Source organism: Sminthopsis crassicaudata, chromosome 1 (assembly GCF_048593235.1).
Source record: "Sminthopsis crassicaudata isolate SCR6 chromosome 1, ASM4859323v1, whole genome shotgun sequence".
NCBI lineage: Eukaryota > Metazoa > Chordata > Mammalia > Dasyuromorphia > Dasyuridae > Sminthopsis > Sminthopsis crassicaudata.
This window is the reverse complement of record NC_133617.1, coordinates 753,854,576-753,871,150: the sequence shown is the minus strand read 5'-3', so window position 1 is coordinate 753,871,150 and position 16,575 is coordinate 753,854,576. Positions and strand designations below refer to the sequence as shown.

General features: G+C 60.6%; 1 protein-coding gene across 5 annotated transcripts in view; it reads left to right on the top strand.

The window, feature by feature from the left end:
• Positions 1–16,575, top strand: part of CTDSPL (CTD small phosphatase like) — a 58,958-nt gene that overhangs the window by 29,390 nt on the left and 12,993 nt on the right. For 2 of the 5 annotated variants that reach the window (XM_074284558.1, XM_074284556.1), the window contains exons 2-5: positions 7,795–7,949; positions 11,344–11,376; positions 11,491–11,667; positions 14,614–14,715. In XM_074284558.1, the coding sequence (XP_074140659.1) occupies positions 7,920–7,949; positions 11,344–11,376; positions 11,491–11,667; positions 14,614–14,715 (342 nt within the window). In that variant the 5' untranslated portion in view covers positions 7,795–7,919. Of the gene's footprint in view, positions 1–5,614; positions 6,576–7,794; positions 7,950–11,343; positions 11,377–11,490; positions 11,668–14,613; positions 14,716–16,575 lie in introns of those variants that run through there. The other 3 variants (XM_074284555.1, XM_074284553.1, XM_074284557.1) reach the window with 3 other exon arrangements.

Sequence of the window (16,575 nt, the reverse complement as noted above, 5' to 3'; positions counted from 1 at the left end):
GGGCGTCCCTGGCTCAGCAGGGCGTGGTCCCAGCGCTTTATCAGCCCCCTCCCCGAGATTCTTGGCGAGAGCTCCCCCGATACACCGGGGCGCTTGCCAGGAATGCGCGTCACTCTGGATGAGAAAGCGTGGTGGGGCAGGATTGCCTCCAGAAGGGCTGGTGCCCCATGGGAGAGAACATAGGGCCACGGAAGGGTGGTCAGAGAGGCCACGGAGTTCCACGCCCTCTGACACGTGAGAGAGCCTAGGCCCGACCTGCCGGGGCTGGCCCAGCTTGGGTCCTTCCACCCACATTGTTGCCCTCACAAAGTTAATTCTGGATTCAGTCAGCTCCTGAGGGGCAGGAGGAGAAAGGGCTCGGGTTGGGGGGTGCCTGAGGTCCTGCCAGCTGATATCCTGTGACTCCCCATCCCCTCAGCGCCCCACACAGAAGTAAATGCTCAGATTGACCTGGACACAGTTAGATGTCGTTTTCCGGCCACACCTGAGCCACGGACTCGAGTGGAACATGATGGAAGAGCTATGAGTGAAAGGGGCTGGAGCCCTGCATTCTTGGCCCCAAACCCACCGGCCAAGAGGCAGTGGCCAGAAGTGGCGTGGGCCCCGTCTGCCCTGCCGCTTCTCTCTCCGCTGGCGTCCCTGGGCCGTGGGCTCTGGACGGTTTGCTTAGGAGGCCGAGGGGCACCGGGCCGAGTCAGGAAGACCAGACGCCTCCCAGCAGACCCTTCACTCGTGTGCCCCGGGGGGCTCTAGGAGACTGGAGGGTGGGCCGAGCGGGTGCCGGTCTGCACCTGAGAAACACTGCCCCAGGATCCTCTTCCTGCCCGGCCCCTCCCCAGAACCCAAACCAAACGCAGCCGTCTGGAGTTCTGGACGCACTCCCATCGCCCCACCCCCTCTTCTTCCTCTAAGGAAAAAGGAAGATGAGTCACGCTGGTTTGGACAGCTGACCTTTGATAACTGGGAACACACTAAGGAAGCGGCGGACAGTTCTTTGGAAGCTTCCCCAGGCCCCACGACGTCAACCAGCCTCGGCTAGACGGAGCCGGGCGGCCGAAGCTCAGGGTGGCCAGGGGGCCTTGGGGGGGGGGGCGGGTCCTGGAGCCACACTGAGGCCTGCAGCTGCAGCCGAAGGACTGGGGTGGGGTCAGCCCAGGTCTCTTAGAAGGATGGAGCGCTACTTTTTTCCCTTAATGGTTTTTTATTTTTCCAATCCCCAAATTTTCTCATTTTCCCAAACCCACCGTATCACTTTTGTAAGATTTTATTCCATGCCCCCCCCCCAAAGCAGCTGGCAATCTGACATTTTACGATCATTTTAAACATAACAGTCAGGCTGTGAAAGAAAAATCCGAATAAAGGGGGAAAGCAAAGGCAAATTCGGTGTGCTTGGAGCCGCTTCCCTCCGCATGCAGACGGCGTTCTCCCTCCCACTGATTCTGTTGGACTTGTCTTGGGTCCATGTGCTGCTGTCTGTCACTTTGATTGGAGTGATGGATGTGGCCCCAGATTGGGCTGCTCTTTTTTCTAGATTGTGTGCTAGACTGTTCCAGGTAGTTGGTAGCCTAGAACACTGTCATCCTGACCCCACGATTAGTGAGACTGCTATGGGGAGCCGAGTTCTAATGTAGCCTCAGACACTCCCCAGCTGGGTGAGCTCCCCCCGTTTCCTGCTCTGTAAAGCAGGACAGTCCTAGCCCAAGCGTCCCAAGCTGGTTGTCAGATCCCTCCTTGAAGTATTCCCAGAATCCTCCCCTCTCCCCGGAGGCCTTTATTCCAGCCCAGCTGCTCCTGGCCCTCACTCGCAGGGAAGAGGCGCAGGGCCCGCCTGGATCAGCTTTCCCCGCTTGTGCCTCCTCCTCTCTCGGTCCCCTGGGCGAGGGTCCGTCCACGCAGGGAGCACCTCCCCCGTGCTCCCCTCTAGCCCCGGCAGCTTTCGTTCTTCGGGACGCGTGATGTCTGGTGATTTCTTACTATGAAGCCCCAGTGGAAGCATATCGGGGCTTGAAAGGTAGGCCCTGCTCCCCAGCCACGTTCCTCCTCCTCCTGCTGCTGCTTCATTTTTAGAAGCCTCCCCTGCACTTCCTGCTTCTCCGTGGCTCCCCTACAAATAAACCCCAAAATAGCCCCAAGCCCTCCGTGCCCTTCCTTTCTGCCGCAGCGGCCGCACACGGGCAGTTGGCAGCTTCCTGCCCCGAGCTCCCCCTGCCAGCTCGGCCCGCTCCTTCGTCCCTGGGGAAGGAAGCCCTCTGCCCTTCGTCAAGGAAACCGTGTGTGTGGGAGTGGGAGTGCGTGAGTGTCTGTCTGTGTGTGTGTGATTTGAGAGTGTGTGTGTGAGTGTGTCGGGATCACTTTCAGAAGGACGCAGAGGAGACTCAGAGGCAGCAGCTGCAAATGCCATCTGCTTGACTCAGCACCTTTCAGGCTTCATACCCATAGAAGCTCATTTACCAAGGACCTACTATGTGCCCTCACTCTATAGAAGGATCCTCCCAGAAAGTTGGAGCTCTTCTGTCCCCCATTTTACAGTTAAGAAAACTGAGGCAAGAAGAGGTGAAAAGGGGGGCCTGGGGTTATTCCCCTAATTAATGTCTGAGGTTAGCTTGGGTCTGGGGACTTCTTGGCCCCAGGCCCAGGACTCTGGGAGCTGAGCCCCCCGCCCCCGACGTGGCCTCTCCTGGCTGCGTTCCAGAGTGTGCCGTAGTGCTGGGTGCTGGATTTGGGCCAAGGAGGCGTCCGGCCTCCGGAGCGAGGTTCCAGGCTTTGCTCGTCCCGGCGAGGACTGGCTGCGCCTGCAAACAGGCCCAAGGGTCACGTCCTGGGGGTCTCTGACTGACTGGCAAGCGCATTGGAAGCGGCGAACTGGAGCGGGCCGTGAGCAGCCGGCGGGCCGTCCCCACCGCACCGAGGAGGAGAGGCTGACGTGTTAATTAAGCTTCCGGGGGCCCTTTAGTTCTGCAGTCTCATTATTCCGTGAAGACTCTCTGCCATTTCAGTGACATTATCTGCGGGAACATGTGTTCAATTAGGCAGAAATGAGCCTGTCTTTGCTGGGAAGCCGGTTCAGCCCAGTTTGAGCGCCCCCTGTGGCGTCAGAGACAGGGGGTCCAGGCCTGTGCAAAGCCGCCAGAGCGGCGTATCCCAGACAGAGGGCTCCGAGGTCCCGTGAAAGGTGGGGCTAGGAGTCTGGCTTATACACAGGATTGTGATTTAGAGCTCCCGGCGCCTGCCCAGAAGTGGCCAGAAGCAAAGGAGAATTGAAATATTTAGATGGTTTTTTCCTTCGGAAGATTTTCTGAAACTATATTCGGGTCAACTCAACACAAGTTAACAAATAATCATGAAACTCCCAACTGCTTCAGAGGCAGAGGCAGCGTCCCTGTTCCCAGGAGCTTCTGCTCCTCTGAGAAGTCACGCCGGCCCCGGGGTGGGCTCGGGCGGGCGGCTGGAGGCCCCTCACATCGCCGGCTCACTGCGCTCGCTGGTGCTGGCGTGGTGGGTGGGAGAGGCCAGGAAGAGGCTGGGGACGGGTGAAGGATCACGATCTGGGCAAGACGAGAAGTACGAGGGGAGAACACGGCAGAGAGCCCAGCGGGAGAGACGCGGAGCCCGGGACTCCGGGGAAAAGGAGGCGGGGGCCGCGATGCTCGGGAACAGAAAGCAGGCTGTCGAGGGCTTTAAGCTTTGGGATTCAGTTGCCTGGGAGATCTCCTCATTATCGGTGATTGAGGCAGTTTCCCTCAGATTTCTCCCGGGGGAGCCGTGTTCTCCAGAAAAGGCCCCTGGCCCCGGAGGGCTTCCCGATGCTACTCACGGGGGTCTGAGGCGCCCGCGCGCCATTAAGGAGACAGCTTCATTCCGTCCCTGGGAGGGCGAGGCCCGGAGGAGCTCTCCCTGACTCTCCGGTCACGGATGCCACTCGTGGGCACAGAAAGGGCAGAGGTCTAAACGTGGCACCTTGGGCCAGTAGGAGCCTAAGAAAACCGGGGCCGGCCCCGGGGCCGGCGTGACTTCTCAGAGGAGCCGAAGCTCCTGGGAACAGGGACGCTGCCTCTGCCCCTGAAACACTCGGGGACTTCGCGATTATTTGTAACTTGTATTGAGTCCGGAGGGAGCCTTTTCTGAGGAGAAAATTGACGTTGAGTGCCTCAAGCCCGGGAATGAGTCAGCCTCGTTTCCCCCCACAGAAGCCGGCAGCCCCGGGTAATGCGGCCAGTGGTCTCCAGCGTCTCTGAGGCTCGGAAGCTGCTCCCCCAGCGCCCGCCGAACCCCAGCCAGCAGCCGTGCGCCTTCCAGGACTCCGAGTCACCTCCTCGGCCCAGTGAAGCGCCGCTTAAGAGGAGGAAAAAACGGAGACTTGGTGACTCCCGCTGCATCCGGTAGCTTCTCCACGGGGCCGCTCGACCTGTTTCCTCCCGTTCTGACCTCGGCCTCGACCGTCTGCCGTTGGGTTTTGTTCCAGGTTCTCTGGTCCGTTCTGTTGATCCGTTTTCACATTTGTGGCTCCCTTCAGGAGCATTTCAAGGCCTTCTCTGGGGGGCCGGCAGGATCCGTCTCCCTTTGTCCATTCCCCCCAATTGTGCTCCTTGGTGACTTCCTGCAGCTGACTCTGACCCAGTGGGAGGGTCGTGGGCGTCTTCATCAGGGGCATGATAAATGCTTACGCCGGTCGGAGCCGCTCTAAGTGGTCAGGTCGGCTTGGCCAGATGCCGGCTGGAGCGTGGCCCAGTGTCCCCTCTCAACCACCCGGTGAGGGGCTGCTGTTGGCTTCCGTTGGCCCATTTTGCAGATGGGGAAATAAGAGGCCCCGGCAGGGGCGTCCCAGAGCTAGCGCCGGAAGCCAGATTCCAGGCTCCTCCCCGCTGGGGGACTCGGGGGCTCATGTGCATCCGCGTCTAGCTTCTGGACAGAGCAGATTTCTTAGTTTTTCTCTTTCTCGCCTCATATCTTGGTGAAATAGAAAAATGCACGTGATTCTGGCTTCCCCCATCAGCGCTCTACGGAGATTACCTTTTGGTATTTCAGTTTGGGTGATTCTCAGATCTTCCCAATGTCCCGTGGACTCTCCTCCCCAGGATCCTCCCCAAAGATCCTAACTGCCTTAGGGTACGTAAAGCAAGAGAAACCATCCGGCGCTGATGAACATGGAGGGGGTCGACTCCTTCAGGCAGGGCTTGAGGGGGTCAGCCTGACGGGTGAAAGCCCAGGCGCGGAGCCAGAGCAGGCGCGGAGACCGCACGGAGACCGCACGGAGGCACCGGCGGAGAGAAGGCGACGCGGGGGCCGGGGTTGGGGGCTGGGCCGGGGCTTTTTCTCCCTCAGTGCAGCGACAGTGCACGTGAGCCTCGAGGGCAGACGGCCTCTGCCAGGGCCCAAAGCCGGACCTCGTGGGTCCCCCATCCTGTCACTGGAGGAGCACAGGACAGAGTGCCAGGGGATGGCGTCGCCGGGGCTTTCAGATTGGGGGAGGAGGAGGAGGGGAAGTTAGCGCGGGCACAGGCTGGCTCGAGCCGAGGCATGGAGGGTGTGTTTGGAGGCAGTGTCCCTTGTCCGGCATGGAGGAGGCCCTGAGTGCCATGGCAAGAAAGTTGAGTTTTCCTGAGACACAGCAAGGAGCCCCTGACTCGTGACACGTTGGGAAGAGTCCTGCGTTGCCTCTGCTGTGGCTGGGCCCTCGCTTTCCTCCTTTGTCCAGTGAGGGGCTCAGCACGATGGGCTTGGAGGCTCCTTTCAGGGCCAGCCCCTTCGATCGCCTACGGAACCCTGCCGTGGCAGGAGTCAGTGTCCAAACATAGAAGATTCAATAAATGCATTGAGAAAGCTGACTGGGGGGCTGGGGGCCGGAGGCTTGGGAGCTGACCCCGAGAGGCCGGGATCCAGGGGCTGGGACTGGAATCCCTCCTCAGGCGCTCCAAGCTTTGTGGCCTTGGATCACGCCGAGCCCCAGCATCCCTGTCGCTAACACGCCTGTGCTCCTCCTCCCGAGGTCGTCCAAAGGCCATACCAGGAGATGGGAGGCTGGGGCTGGGGGCATTCCTGGCACTGGTGGCACGCCGGCTGGCCAGGACCCGACTCCAGCCCTCCAAGATGCCACAAACGTCGTCCCAGAGCCTGAGGACCCCGGAGGGGTCAGCTGTGTCCCAGAAGGACTGTGGCCCTGGGCCCAGAGGGCACCTGGCACCCTCGGAAGTCAGAGCTGGGCAGGAGGCGCAGTGCAGAGGAGCCTGCTGGGGGGCACCTTATGCAGGGCTGCGGCCGGGCGTCTCTTCCTCAGCTGGAACGGCCTTTCACAGTCTCTGGGACCTTTTCCCCCTGACGAGCAGAAAGGGCTCTTTGTTCAGCCCCTCCTCTGGGGGGAAGAATGTGGCGTATGCACGGAGCGCACAGAATTTCCTGGGCCGGCCCCGTTCCAGACCACGGCCCTGGCAGGAGTTCCACGGCTCCAGAGCCACCTTCCCCGGGAAGAAACGAGGCCTTCCTTTGCCCTGCGCCAGGCTGGGCCGGCGGCACCGTGAGGAGCCGGCCGAGCTGTGGGTGCCCTGGAGACTTTGCTCCATTGCCGTCTACACCTCCAGGTGTGCAGATGTGTCATGCCGGAATGAATGGCAGAGAGAACGGCCATCTCCTGCAAAATCCCAGCGCTCCAAAGCCTCGGCCCCACAAGCTTTCCTCCCCCGTACAAATGAGCCCCCAAAGTAACTCTAAGAAAAAACAGGTGCAAACCCAGGTCTTCCTGGTGCCCGCTTGACCAGCACCAGGGCAGAAGCTCTGGCAGGACTCAAGTGCGCCTCTGGTAGCCCTGCTGGGTGGCTGTCTATCTCTCTGGGGATGGGGGGGTCATCCAAGTTCCCAAGAGGCTGCTGAAGGAGTGCGCACACACACACACACACACACAGACACACACACACACACACACACACATAGACACACACACACACACACACACACACACACACACACACACATACGTGTAGTCCCTGCACGAGCCTGCCCCGGGAAAGCCACTGCTTTGAGCCAAAGCGTGCCCCTTCTGCTTGGCAGAGAGAGCTCTCCTCCGGGGGACGCCGGGCCCTCCCCTCACTCGGCAGGCCCTTCCCTTCTCAGCTCCCCGCGGGCGCCCCGGCCCGGGCCTTTTCCTTGTTTCAGCCTCTCTGTGCCAGGCTTGCTGTAGTGGAGCCTTCTCTCACTCACCCGGCCTCCGTGTACAACCGTATTTCCTCCGCTTCCTTTGTTGTCCGTTGCATTTTTCCTTTGGGCTTTAAGAATGTTGCGAGGCCCCCCGGGTTCCGGCAGCCAGTGGTTGCTCCCCGCCACACCCGCCCTTTTGGTTTCCAAGCACCTTTGGGCTCCGTGCCCGGAATGCTCTCCTCCTTGAGGTGCCTCCCAGGAGCCTTTTTGAAGGTCCAGCCCAGGGCCCACTTGCCGGGGAGGAGACGCTCTCCCGGCCGGCCCGGCCTTCCCTAACACTCGCCCCATCCCTGTGCCGAGGAACTTCTTGAACTTCTTGGCCCGTCCCCGGTTGGCAGCAAGTGCCGGGTTTGAGTGATGCTGGTCCCCGGGGACAGACGGTGAGATCAGCTCTGCTTCTCCGGGGAGGAGCAAGACCATGGACGCCGCCCTCTCGATGGGTTTGATTTAAAAGGCTTTGGGGGGGCAGGGGCCCCAAATGTCTCAGATGTGAACACCAGCGGGGCCTCTAACCCTGCTCCTTGGGAGTCTCCACATAGAGCCCCCCTCCCCCTTCTGCCACAACGGCGGGTGCCTTCACCCCTCTCTCTCTGTCTCCCCCCACAGCCTCCCAGAGCAGCATCAGCCTGAAGAAGCAGAGAAGCCGAAGCATCTTCAGCTCCTTGTTCTGCTGCTTCCGCAACTACAATGTTGACACCACAGCCATCCACAGCACAAATGTGCTGCCCCCGATGGTGGAGGAGAACGGGGGGCTTCAGAAGGTCAGTTCTCCTTGGGCCTCCGGAGGCGGGTTTGGGGTTCGAGGCGGAAGCCACTTGTGCCCGCTGTTCTCCTCCTTCAGCTGGAGCGCGTGCAGCAACTTTCCCTTTCTCCACTTTCTTGGACTTGGAAAAGCTGTAGAGTCGGGAATCCCAGTGGGGGGGGGGTTGTTCACCCAAAGAACATGGTCCCTGCGGGTGGCGGGACTCGGCCCTCACCTGGGAGGCTCCATCAGGAGGCTCCTTGTCTCCTCGGCTCCCTGCTCGGCCTAGACCTCCGGGGAGCTCCCTGGGCACTAGGGTGGGGTTGAGTGACGGCTGTCTCTTCTCCTAAGTCATTCTAGTTCCCAGTCCTTTTTCAAAAAGCTTTTTTGGGGGGAGCCTTTCTGAGAGCCGTTCCCACCCCGCCTTGCTTCTGGTCCGTGAGGGCCTCCAGGAGGGAGGCAGCCCCGGAGCACTTTGGGGGCGTGGAGAAGCTGGCTTGGTCAGGGCGCAGGCGGGGGCCGATGCTTAGGGAACAGAGCACTGCTGCAGGCCCGGCTGCTGGTAGAGTGTCAGGAGCTTGAGTCCGAGGTCCAGCCATCTTTTTCCTGTCTTTGCTGGAATTCCAGGCTGCTCTTCCCTGACAATTCCAGTGAGCGGAGATAGGTTGTTCCCAGTCATCCACAGAGAAAAACAAAGTGGATGACAAATTGTTGGTGTTCTGGGTGCCCTCGGTCTTCTGTTGCTGCCGTTGTTTGAACGAGCTGGGCCCGGAACTAAGCAGGAGCACCTAGCTCCAGTGCGCTGGGGAGATCGGCCCTGCTGCCACGATTCCAAACCGCCGACCCCCCCAAGCCTCGGCGCCAGCATTTTCCTGGACGTGGCTGCGAGTCACACAACCCCGCAGTCTAGGGAAAGCCCGATTGTTAAACCTCAGCGACTGCCTACAGGCCCATGTGGGGAAGGAGGGGCTCGGGGCAGGCAGAAAGAAGCCGGGCTCATCACGGAGCAAGGAGGAGAGGCAGCTGAAGGCCGAAGGGACGAGATGGGGCCGTTGGAGCAGCTGGAGGAGTCGCGAGCCCCCCGGTGTGCCCAGTGATCCCGGTTCTTTGTGGCCGTGTTTCTGAGGGCCTGGGGGCTGGCTGGGCCAGTGCCGGGGATGCTGCGCCAGGGCAGGGCCTGCTCTGCTCCTGGATAGAGTAGAGGGCTTCCAAGCATTGTTGATGAGAAGGGCAGCTGAAGAAAACTTAAATACAAACCTGGAGAAGCCGATCCGGGGGAGAATTTCAAAGGGCTGTCCAGTGATGGATGGAGCGCTGTCCGGTGATGGATGGAGCACTGTCCAGTGATGGAGCACTGTCCGGTGATGGATGGCGCGCTGTCCAGTGATGGAGCACTGTCCGGTGATGGATGGAGCGCTGTCCGGTGATGGAGCACTGTCCGGTGATGGATGGAGCGCTGTCCGGTGATGGATGGCGCGCTGTCCGGTGATGGATGGCGCGCTGTCCGGTGATGGATGGCGCGCTGTCCGGTGATGGATGGAGCGCTGTCCGGTGATGGATGGCGCGCTGTCCGGTGATGGATGGAGCGCTGTCCGGTGATGGATGGAGCACTGTCCGGTGATGGATGGAGCGCTGTCCGGTGATGGATGGCGCGCTGTCCAGTGATGGATGGCGCTCTGTCCAGTGATGGATGGAGTGCTGTCTGGTGATGGAGCACTGTCCGGTGATGGATGGAGCACTGTCCGGTGATGGAGCACTGTCCGGTGATGGATGGCGCGCTGTCCAGTGATGGATGGCGCTCTGTCCGGTGATGGATGGAGTGCTGTCTGGTGATGGAGCACTGTCCGGTGATGGATGGAGCACTGTCCGGTGATGGAGCACTGTCCGGTGATGGATGGAGCACTGTCCAGTGATGGAGCACTGTCCGGTGATGGATGGAGCGCTGTCCGGTGATGGAGCACTGTCCGGTGATGGATGGAGCGCTGTCCAGTGATGGAGCACTGTCCGGTGATGGATGGAGCGCTGTCCGGTGATGGAGCACTGTCCGGTGATGGATGGAGCGCTGTCCGGTGATGGATGGCGCACTGTCCGGTGATGGATGGAGCACTGTCCGGTGATGGATGGAGTGCTGTCCGGTGATGGAGCACTGTCCGGTGATGGATGGCGCTCTGTCCGGTGATGGATGGAGCACTGTCCGGTGATGGATGGAGTGCTCTCCGGTGATGGATGGAGTGCTGTCTGGTGATGGAGCACTGTCCGGTGATGGATGGAGCACTGTCCAGTGATGGATGGAGCACTGACTACCTAATGGGAGGAAGAACAAGTTCCTTTAAAACCCTGGAAATGACATCGAGGAACTTCAATAAGGAAAACATGGAGGGCAAGGGAAGAGCTGGATTAAACGGGAAAAGCGAGGAGAAGGGGGTACAGGAATAGACTTGGGGAGAAAAGAGGGCAAAGGTCATTGTCCAGGTTGAGGAGCTTGTGAAGGAGGGAGATGGAGAGGGGAAGGAGAGAAGATGGATTAAGAGGGAGGAGGGAACGTGAAGCCACCCCAAGACCCTGATGCTTGCGGGCTCTTGGAAGAAGGGGACGCCCTCGGCACCTCGCTGTGTCGGAATGGGATGGAGGATAGCAGGAAACCCCGGAAGCCAGCAGAATAGCTTTGTACACTCTAGAGAAAAGGGCTTCGAAAGGCTCCAGAGCAACAAGAAAGTCCAAAGGAAAGAGAGCCGCGGGGGCCTTCCCAGAGACGAGATGCTCAGAATGGCCCCGCGGGCCCTGAGTGACGGGGTGCCTGGCACAATGAGCCACCACCTGCTTTGGAAGCCCGGGCCCCGCTTCTGGGCAGACAGGACCGCACCAGAGTGCGCCGATGAGCGGATTCCTCTTTTTTTTTTTTTAAAGAGCACAAAATGAAGATTTAGTTTTACAGAGAATCTTCTCCATTTGCTTTGTAGACAGTTCTCTCGGGCCTCCTTATTTTCCTCTCCTTCCCATGTAAGTAGGAGGGCCAGAGAGGGCTTCCTGGAGGCGGCAGCCTCACACTCTGTCCAGCATTCCAGGCCTTTCAGAGGCTCCTCCGGACCGCGGAGGTGAGATGGATGCTGATTTTGGAGAAGGGCCAAGAGCCCCCTGGTGCTGTCAGTGCTCCCAGAGCTGCCAGTGCTCCCAGAGCTGTCAGTGCCCGATCCCAGCCCACCCTGCATCCCTGCCCAGCCTCCCTCGGTGTCTATTAGAGCTTATTCAGTGACCCATCCATCGGCCACAAGAACATCAAGGCCGTCACGTTTGCCTCCGGCTGCTATTCTTTGGCGTCCCACGGGCAAAGCCCCATGCCCCCTGTGTACCCCTGTCCCCACCCCCCCAGCAGGCTGCGAGGCTGACCTGGACCTTGTCTGTTCTCTCCACAGGGCGACCAGCGGCAAGTCATCCCCATCCCGAGCGTACGTATCCCTCTCCCGTTCCCAGGCGCGCTTGCTGTGGCTCCCGCCGCGATTCGGCCCCTAGTCAGGCGGCTCGCCCCGCCAGCTGTGACATGGAGCTGTTGTTTCAAACAGGGACGGCGAGCGCGCCAATTTCAGGAATCAAAGCCCGGCCCAAAGCCCGAGGGGCCGTCTTCCTCGCTCCAGCCTCAGCCTCAGCCTGCAGAAATGCCCATCCCGCCCAGGCTCAGCCCCCTTAGCTCTGGGGGCGGCCCTCAAGAGGACGTTAAGGAGGGAGCGCTCACAAGACAGGCCAGTGATGCTGGGCCCCCCTAGGGGGTGTGTCCCCAGGGTGCCGGCGCCCGGAGGGCCCTCCGACCTGGCTCTGGGCCCCGGCAGCCCTGGTTACCTCCCCTGCGTCCGTCAGTGCTGTGGCCGAGACGTGAGATCGGGGGCCCTGGGTTCCAGGCTGACCATAGGCAAGTGGCGCGAGCTCTCTGAGACCGTGTCCCGCCCTGTAAAGCGGGGCCGAGGACCCGGGGGTCAGACTCCCAGGCTGCAGCAGCCCTTAAGGAGAGCCGGTTCTGATTTCTCTGGGGCTGTGCCCTGGACAGGGGTGGGCCCTGTGTAGACCAGGGGCTTCCTCTGGCCATGTGGCACGTCCTTCTGCACAGATACGGAGGCCCTCCTCCTCTTCTCTTCCTCCTATTCCTCCCTCCTCTTCCTCTCCCCCTCCTCTTCCTCTCCCTCCTCCTCCTTTTCTTCCTCCTTCTTCCTTTCCCTCCTCTTCTCTTCCTCTTCCTTTCCCTTTCCTCCTTCTCCCCCTTTTCTTCCTCTTCCTCCCTCTGCTCCTCCTGTTCTTCTTTCTCTTTCTCCTTATTCTCCTCTTCTCTTTCTCCTCTTCTGCCTCCTCCTCTCATCTTCCTCCTGTTTCTCTCTCCTCCTCCTTTTCTTCATCTCCCCTCCTCCTCCTCCTTCTTCTCCTCCTCCTTCTTCCTCCTCCTCCCATTCCTCCCCCTCCTCTCTTCCTCCTATTCCTCCCTTTTCTCACCCTCTCCTTTTCTTCCTTCTCCTTCCTCTCTTCTTCCTCCCCTTCCTCCTCCTCTTATTTCTCCTCCCTCCCTTCTCCCCCTCTTCTTCCTCCCCCTCCTGCTCCCCCTCCTGCTCCTCCTCCTTCTCCTCCTCCCCTTCCTCCCCCTTCTTCCTCCTCCTCTTCTTCTCCTCCCATTCTTCCCTTTTTCTCTTCTCTTCCTCCTGTTTCTCCCTCCTCCTCCTCTTCCTCCCTCCTCTTCTTTCTCCTCCTCTTCCTCTTCCTCCCCCTTCTCCCCCCTCCTCAGTAGTGCAGGTCCCAGCTCCTCTGCTAGTCGCAGAGTCTTGGAGTGCCCTCAGGGCTGATGCCTCTGCACGAGTCCTAGGCCAGGCTGCCCCATGGGCACTGACGTGGACACTGACCGGTCATCCTTGTCTTGGTCCTGCAGGCCCAGCTGGCTTTCCCCACTTTGGGTGCCCATTAGAAGTGTGGCAGAGTGGGCCGAGCACATCCCTGCTGCTCACTAGCGTATAACACGGGGCACGGCGCCAACTCTCCTGGCCTCAGTTTACCCCTCTATGACTTGACTCGGTCACTCCCCAGCCTTCAGGCACTTGGTCTCAGGGGCCTCTCAAGATTTATTCTGGCCCTAAATGGGCCTCCTGCCTTGTTAGCCCCCCATAGGACCCAAGGGAAGTCCTTCCACTCTAGGCCAGGGCTTTGATCCCTCCATCCATGATCCTCTGGGGCTCACATCAGGCATCTCAGCACTGGCTTTTCCCTGGATGAGGCTTCTCCCCCACCCCCAGGGAGGCTGATGTCTGGGGACCTGCACCCTGGACCGCTGGGAACAAGTGGCCAGGCTCGGGATGCACCTGGGCTTCCCAGGACATTTCGCGGATTCCGTCCCTCCTTTGCCTCCTGCAGTCAGACAGCACCTGTGGGCGAGCATTCAGGGGGTGGGGGGAGACTTGCCCGGCTTTGTGCTTCTCGCTGAATGCGACCCAGTAGAATTCTGGGGCAGGTGGATGGCCGCCCTCCACGGGGCCGAGCCTTTTCCGCATCAGGCACAAATCTCTGCCCCCTTAGAGGGCGATGTGGCGGGCAAGGGACTCAGGCAGCCGGCTGAGGACCCCTCAGGGAAAAACCACAGTAAGAAGGCTTCACAGACCCCCCCCCCCAGCTGGGGAGAGAGACGGCCTGCGAGGCTTGGAGGCTGGCGGCCTGGCCCAGCCGGCCCGGCCCGGCCCACACCGCTCAGGAGAGTCGGGGCCGGCGGCCAGCACGGACCTGAAGGGCCCCGGCAGGGACCCTTGTGCCCAGGGCCTCACCCCCCCTCCTCCCCGGTATCCGGGCTGGGCTCCAACTTTAAGGGCCCCCCGGGAGCCCTCTTCCTTCTCATCCTGGGGCCCAAGTGAGCCTGGGCCAATGTATTCAGCAGGGAGAGTGTGAGCCAGCTTGTTACAGGGACACATGGAGGGGGGCAGGCCCAGCTGGTGGCCATCTCTGTGTGTGCACGAGGCTGAATTATATGAGTATTGTGTACGCGTGTGTACATATGTTTAAGTGTGCACGAGGCTGTCTGAGTGTGTATGTGTGTTAAAATGTGCGCATGTGTGTGGAGGTGTGTGTGCACGAGGCCATCTGTATAGAGTATTGTGTACCTGTGTGTAAAAGTGTGCACAAGTGTGTGTGTGCATGAGGCCATCTGTGTATGAGTATTGTGTACACGTGTGTGTGTAAAAGTGTGCACGAGGCCATCTGAGTATATGAGTATTGTGCACACATGTGTGCCTGAGTGTGTATGTGTGTTAAAGTGTGCACATGTGTGAGTGTGCACAAGGCCATCTGTATGGAGTATTGTGTACACATCTGTGTGTGTGTGAAGGCGTGCCCATGAGTGCACGAGGCCGTGTATATGAGTGTTGTGTACGTGTGTGTGTAAAAGTGTGCACATGAGTGTGCGCACAAGGCTGTGTACATGAGTGTTGTGTACGTGTGTGTGCCTCTGGGGTGTGTGTAAAGGCGTGCACATGAGTGAGTGTGTGCACGAGGCCGTCCGTGGGTGTGAGCGTGTGTAGGGCCGGGCTGCCACTTGCTCCGTGGGGGTGTCGGGGTTGCCCTGTGGCTCCGGGCTCCCAGCACAGGGGCAGCAGGGTGGGCGGCGCTTACGCGGGAGCCGCCCGCCGGTGGCGCTATTTCACCGAGGGCCGTCTCTCTCCCTGTAGCCGTGCGCCAAGTTTCTCCTCCCAGAGCTGAAGCTGTCGGACTACGGCAAAAAGTGCATGGTCATCGACCTCGACGAGACCCTGGTGCACAGCTCCTTCAAGGTGAGCGGGGGAGCCGGGCTCTGGGCTCTTGGGCTCGTGGGGCACGGGGAGGGGGCACCAGGGCATCGACTCGGGGCAAAGCAATCGTGAACTTGCCAGGTGGAGACGGGGGACAGGCCGGCTGCTTTCTCGTCTCAGAAAGCGGGACTTTGTCGGATCTCTCTCGGCCCCTGGGCCGGGGCTTCTGGGTGGCCGTGGTCGGGCTGGCCCCCTCTGCTCCAGGTGGTGTCCAGCCCCGAGACGACTCCCTCTTGTACCTCACAGAGGTTTCCCAGGTTAAAGGAGCATTTCCATTATTATTTGGCTTCCTTAACCTCAATGGGCGGCCCTTATCCTTACCCCCATCTGGTGTTGGGAGGGTCCGGGAGCACTAGGAGGGTCCGGGAGCACTGGGAGGGCCCGGGAGCACTGGGAGGGCCCAGGAGGAAGCCAAGGAAAGACCTAGCTCTCCACGCCTTGGGATAAGGAGGCTAAGAGAGGGAGGAGAGATGGCCAGGAGTCCCACTTCAGAAGCGTGCATGATGGGGCTGGGCCTGCGTCAGGGGCCTCCTGCAACTTCTGACCGTGGAAACCCCCCGACCTTGCCCTGAGCAGGGTCCTCCATGGCCACTTCCCTCGATCGGCCTCAAAGATGGCTGTGGGGCGGTGGGCCCCATGGGAGGCCATTAGAGCCGGGCCCTTGGGAGGAGCTGTTCGGGAGCAGTTGGGAATCTGAGCGGAGGCCGGGCCCCACAGCCACTTTGCTCCTAGTGCGAGGAGGAAAGCTCCCACAAAGAAGGGCCCATTAACTGTTTCCTGCCCCAGAGTCCCTCTGGCCCTTGCCAGGACCCCAGGCTCGGCCCAAGGGGTCAGGAGCTGTTCTCCGGGAGGCGTGACCTGGCTGTGGGAGGAGCTGGCCCTCAAGTGCCCCCTGGGCTCCCCCACTGGCCGCTTTCCCCAGGGGAGGACTCTTCAGAGGGATGGGCGGGCAGGGGAGCAGACCGCTGAGTTTACCTCCGCCAGGGGGCCCCCTCCCCTCTATTCTTTCTTCCCTTGACCTTGTGCCCAGGTTTGCCCTCCTCCCAACGGGCCGTGAGCCACGCTGCTGGCATCTGGCTGCCCGTGCACCCAGCTCCCGTCTCACTCAGGGCACTCCCAGACTCCCTGGAGAACAGATTTCTTTTTTGTAACCACGAATCTTTATTTGGGGCTCAAACCACCAAAAAAATCTGCTTTCCTATTTGGGGAGGATGAGGAGGGGGACAAATCTAGCTGCTGGGGGCTCACTCACTAACCTGCCTGATGAGGCTCCCCCTTCAGGCCGAGAGCCACCTTCTGCAGCCAGCTGGGCCCGGTCCTGCTGAGGGTCCCGCTCGGGGTGGCCACTCCCCGGCCTGAGTCCTAGTGGATGGGGGGATTCCCAAGCCAGATGGGTCCGATTAGAGCAGCTCCCAACCATGGCGGAGGGTCCTCATCCATTGGACCCCCCCCCAAACATCTCCAGCTGCCCGGAGGCAGATGGGCTCTGACCTAGGCCTCGGGGGCCAACCCACTCCTACCTCCCGTCCGGCGCTGGCCCCCTGCAGCTGCTCCCCAGACCTCTCCAGTCACCGACGGGGGCCCTGAGACTAAGGAACCCACATTTGCCTTCAAACATGAGCAACTCATCTCCTCGGCCCCCTCCCCCATCACCCAGTGTCCTTCGCCCCAGAGAACTCCAGGGCACCGGGACGTTGCTTGGAAGTTGCCCTGGCTAGGCGAGAGGGGGTCATTTGTGAGCATTTGTCTGCCTGCTCCACTCTGCAGAGGCTCTTCCCCCTGTGCCAAAGGCATCCTGGGCAGCTGGCAGCCCCGGGAAACCCTGTGGAGGGCTCCTTGCTC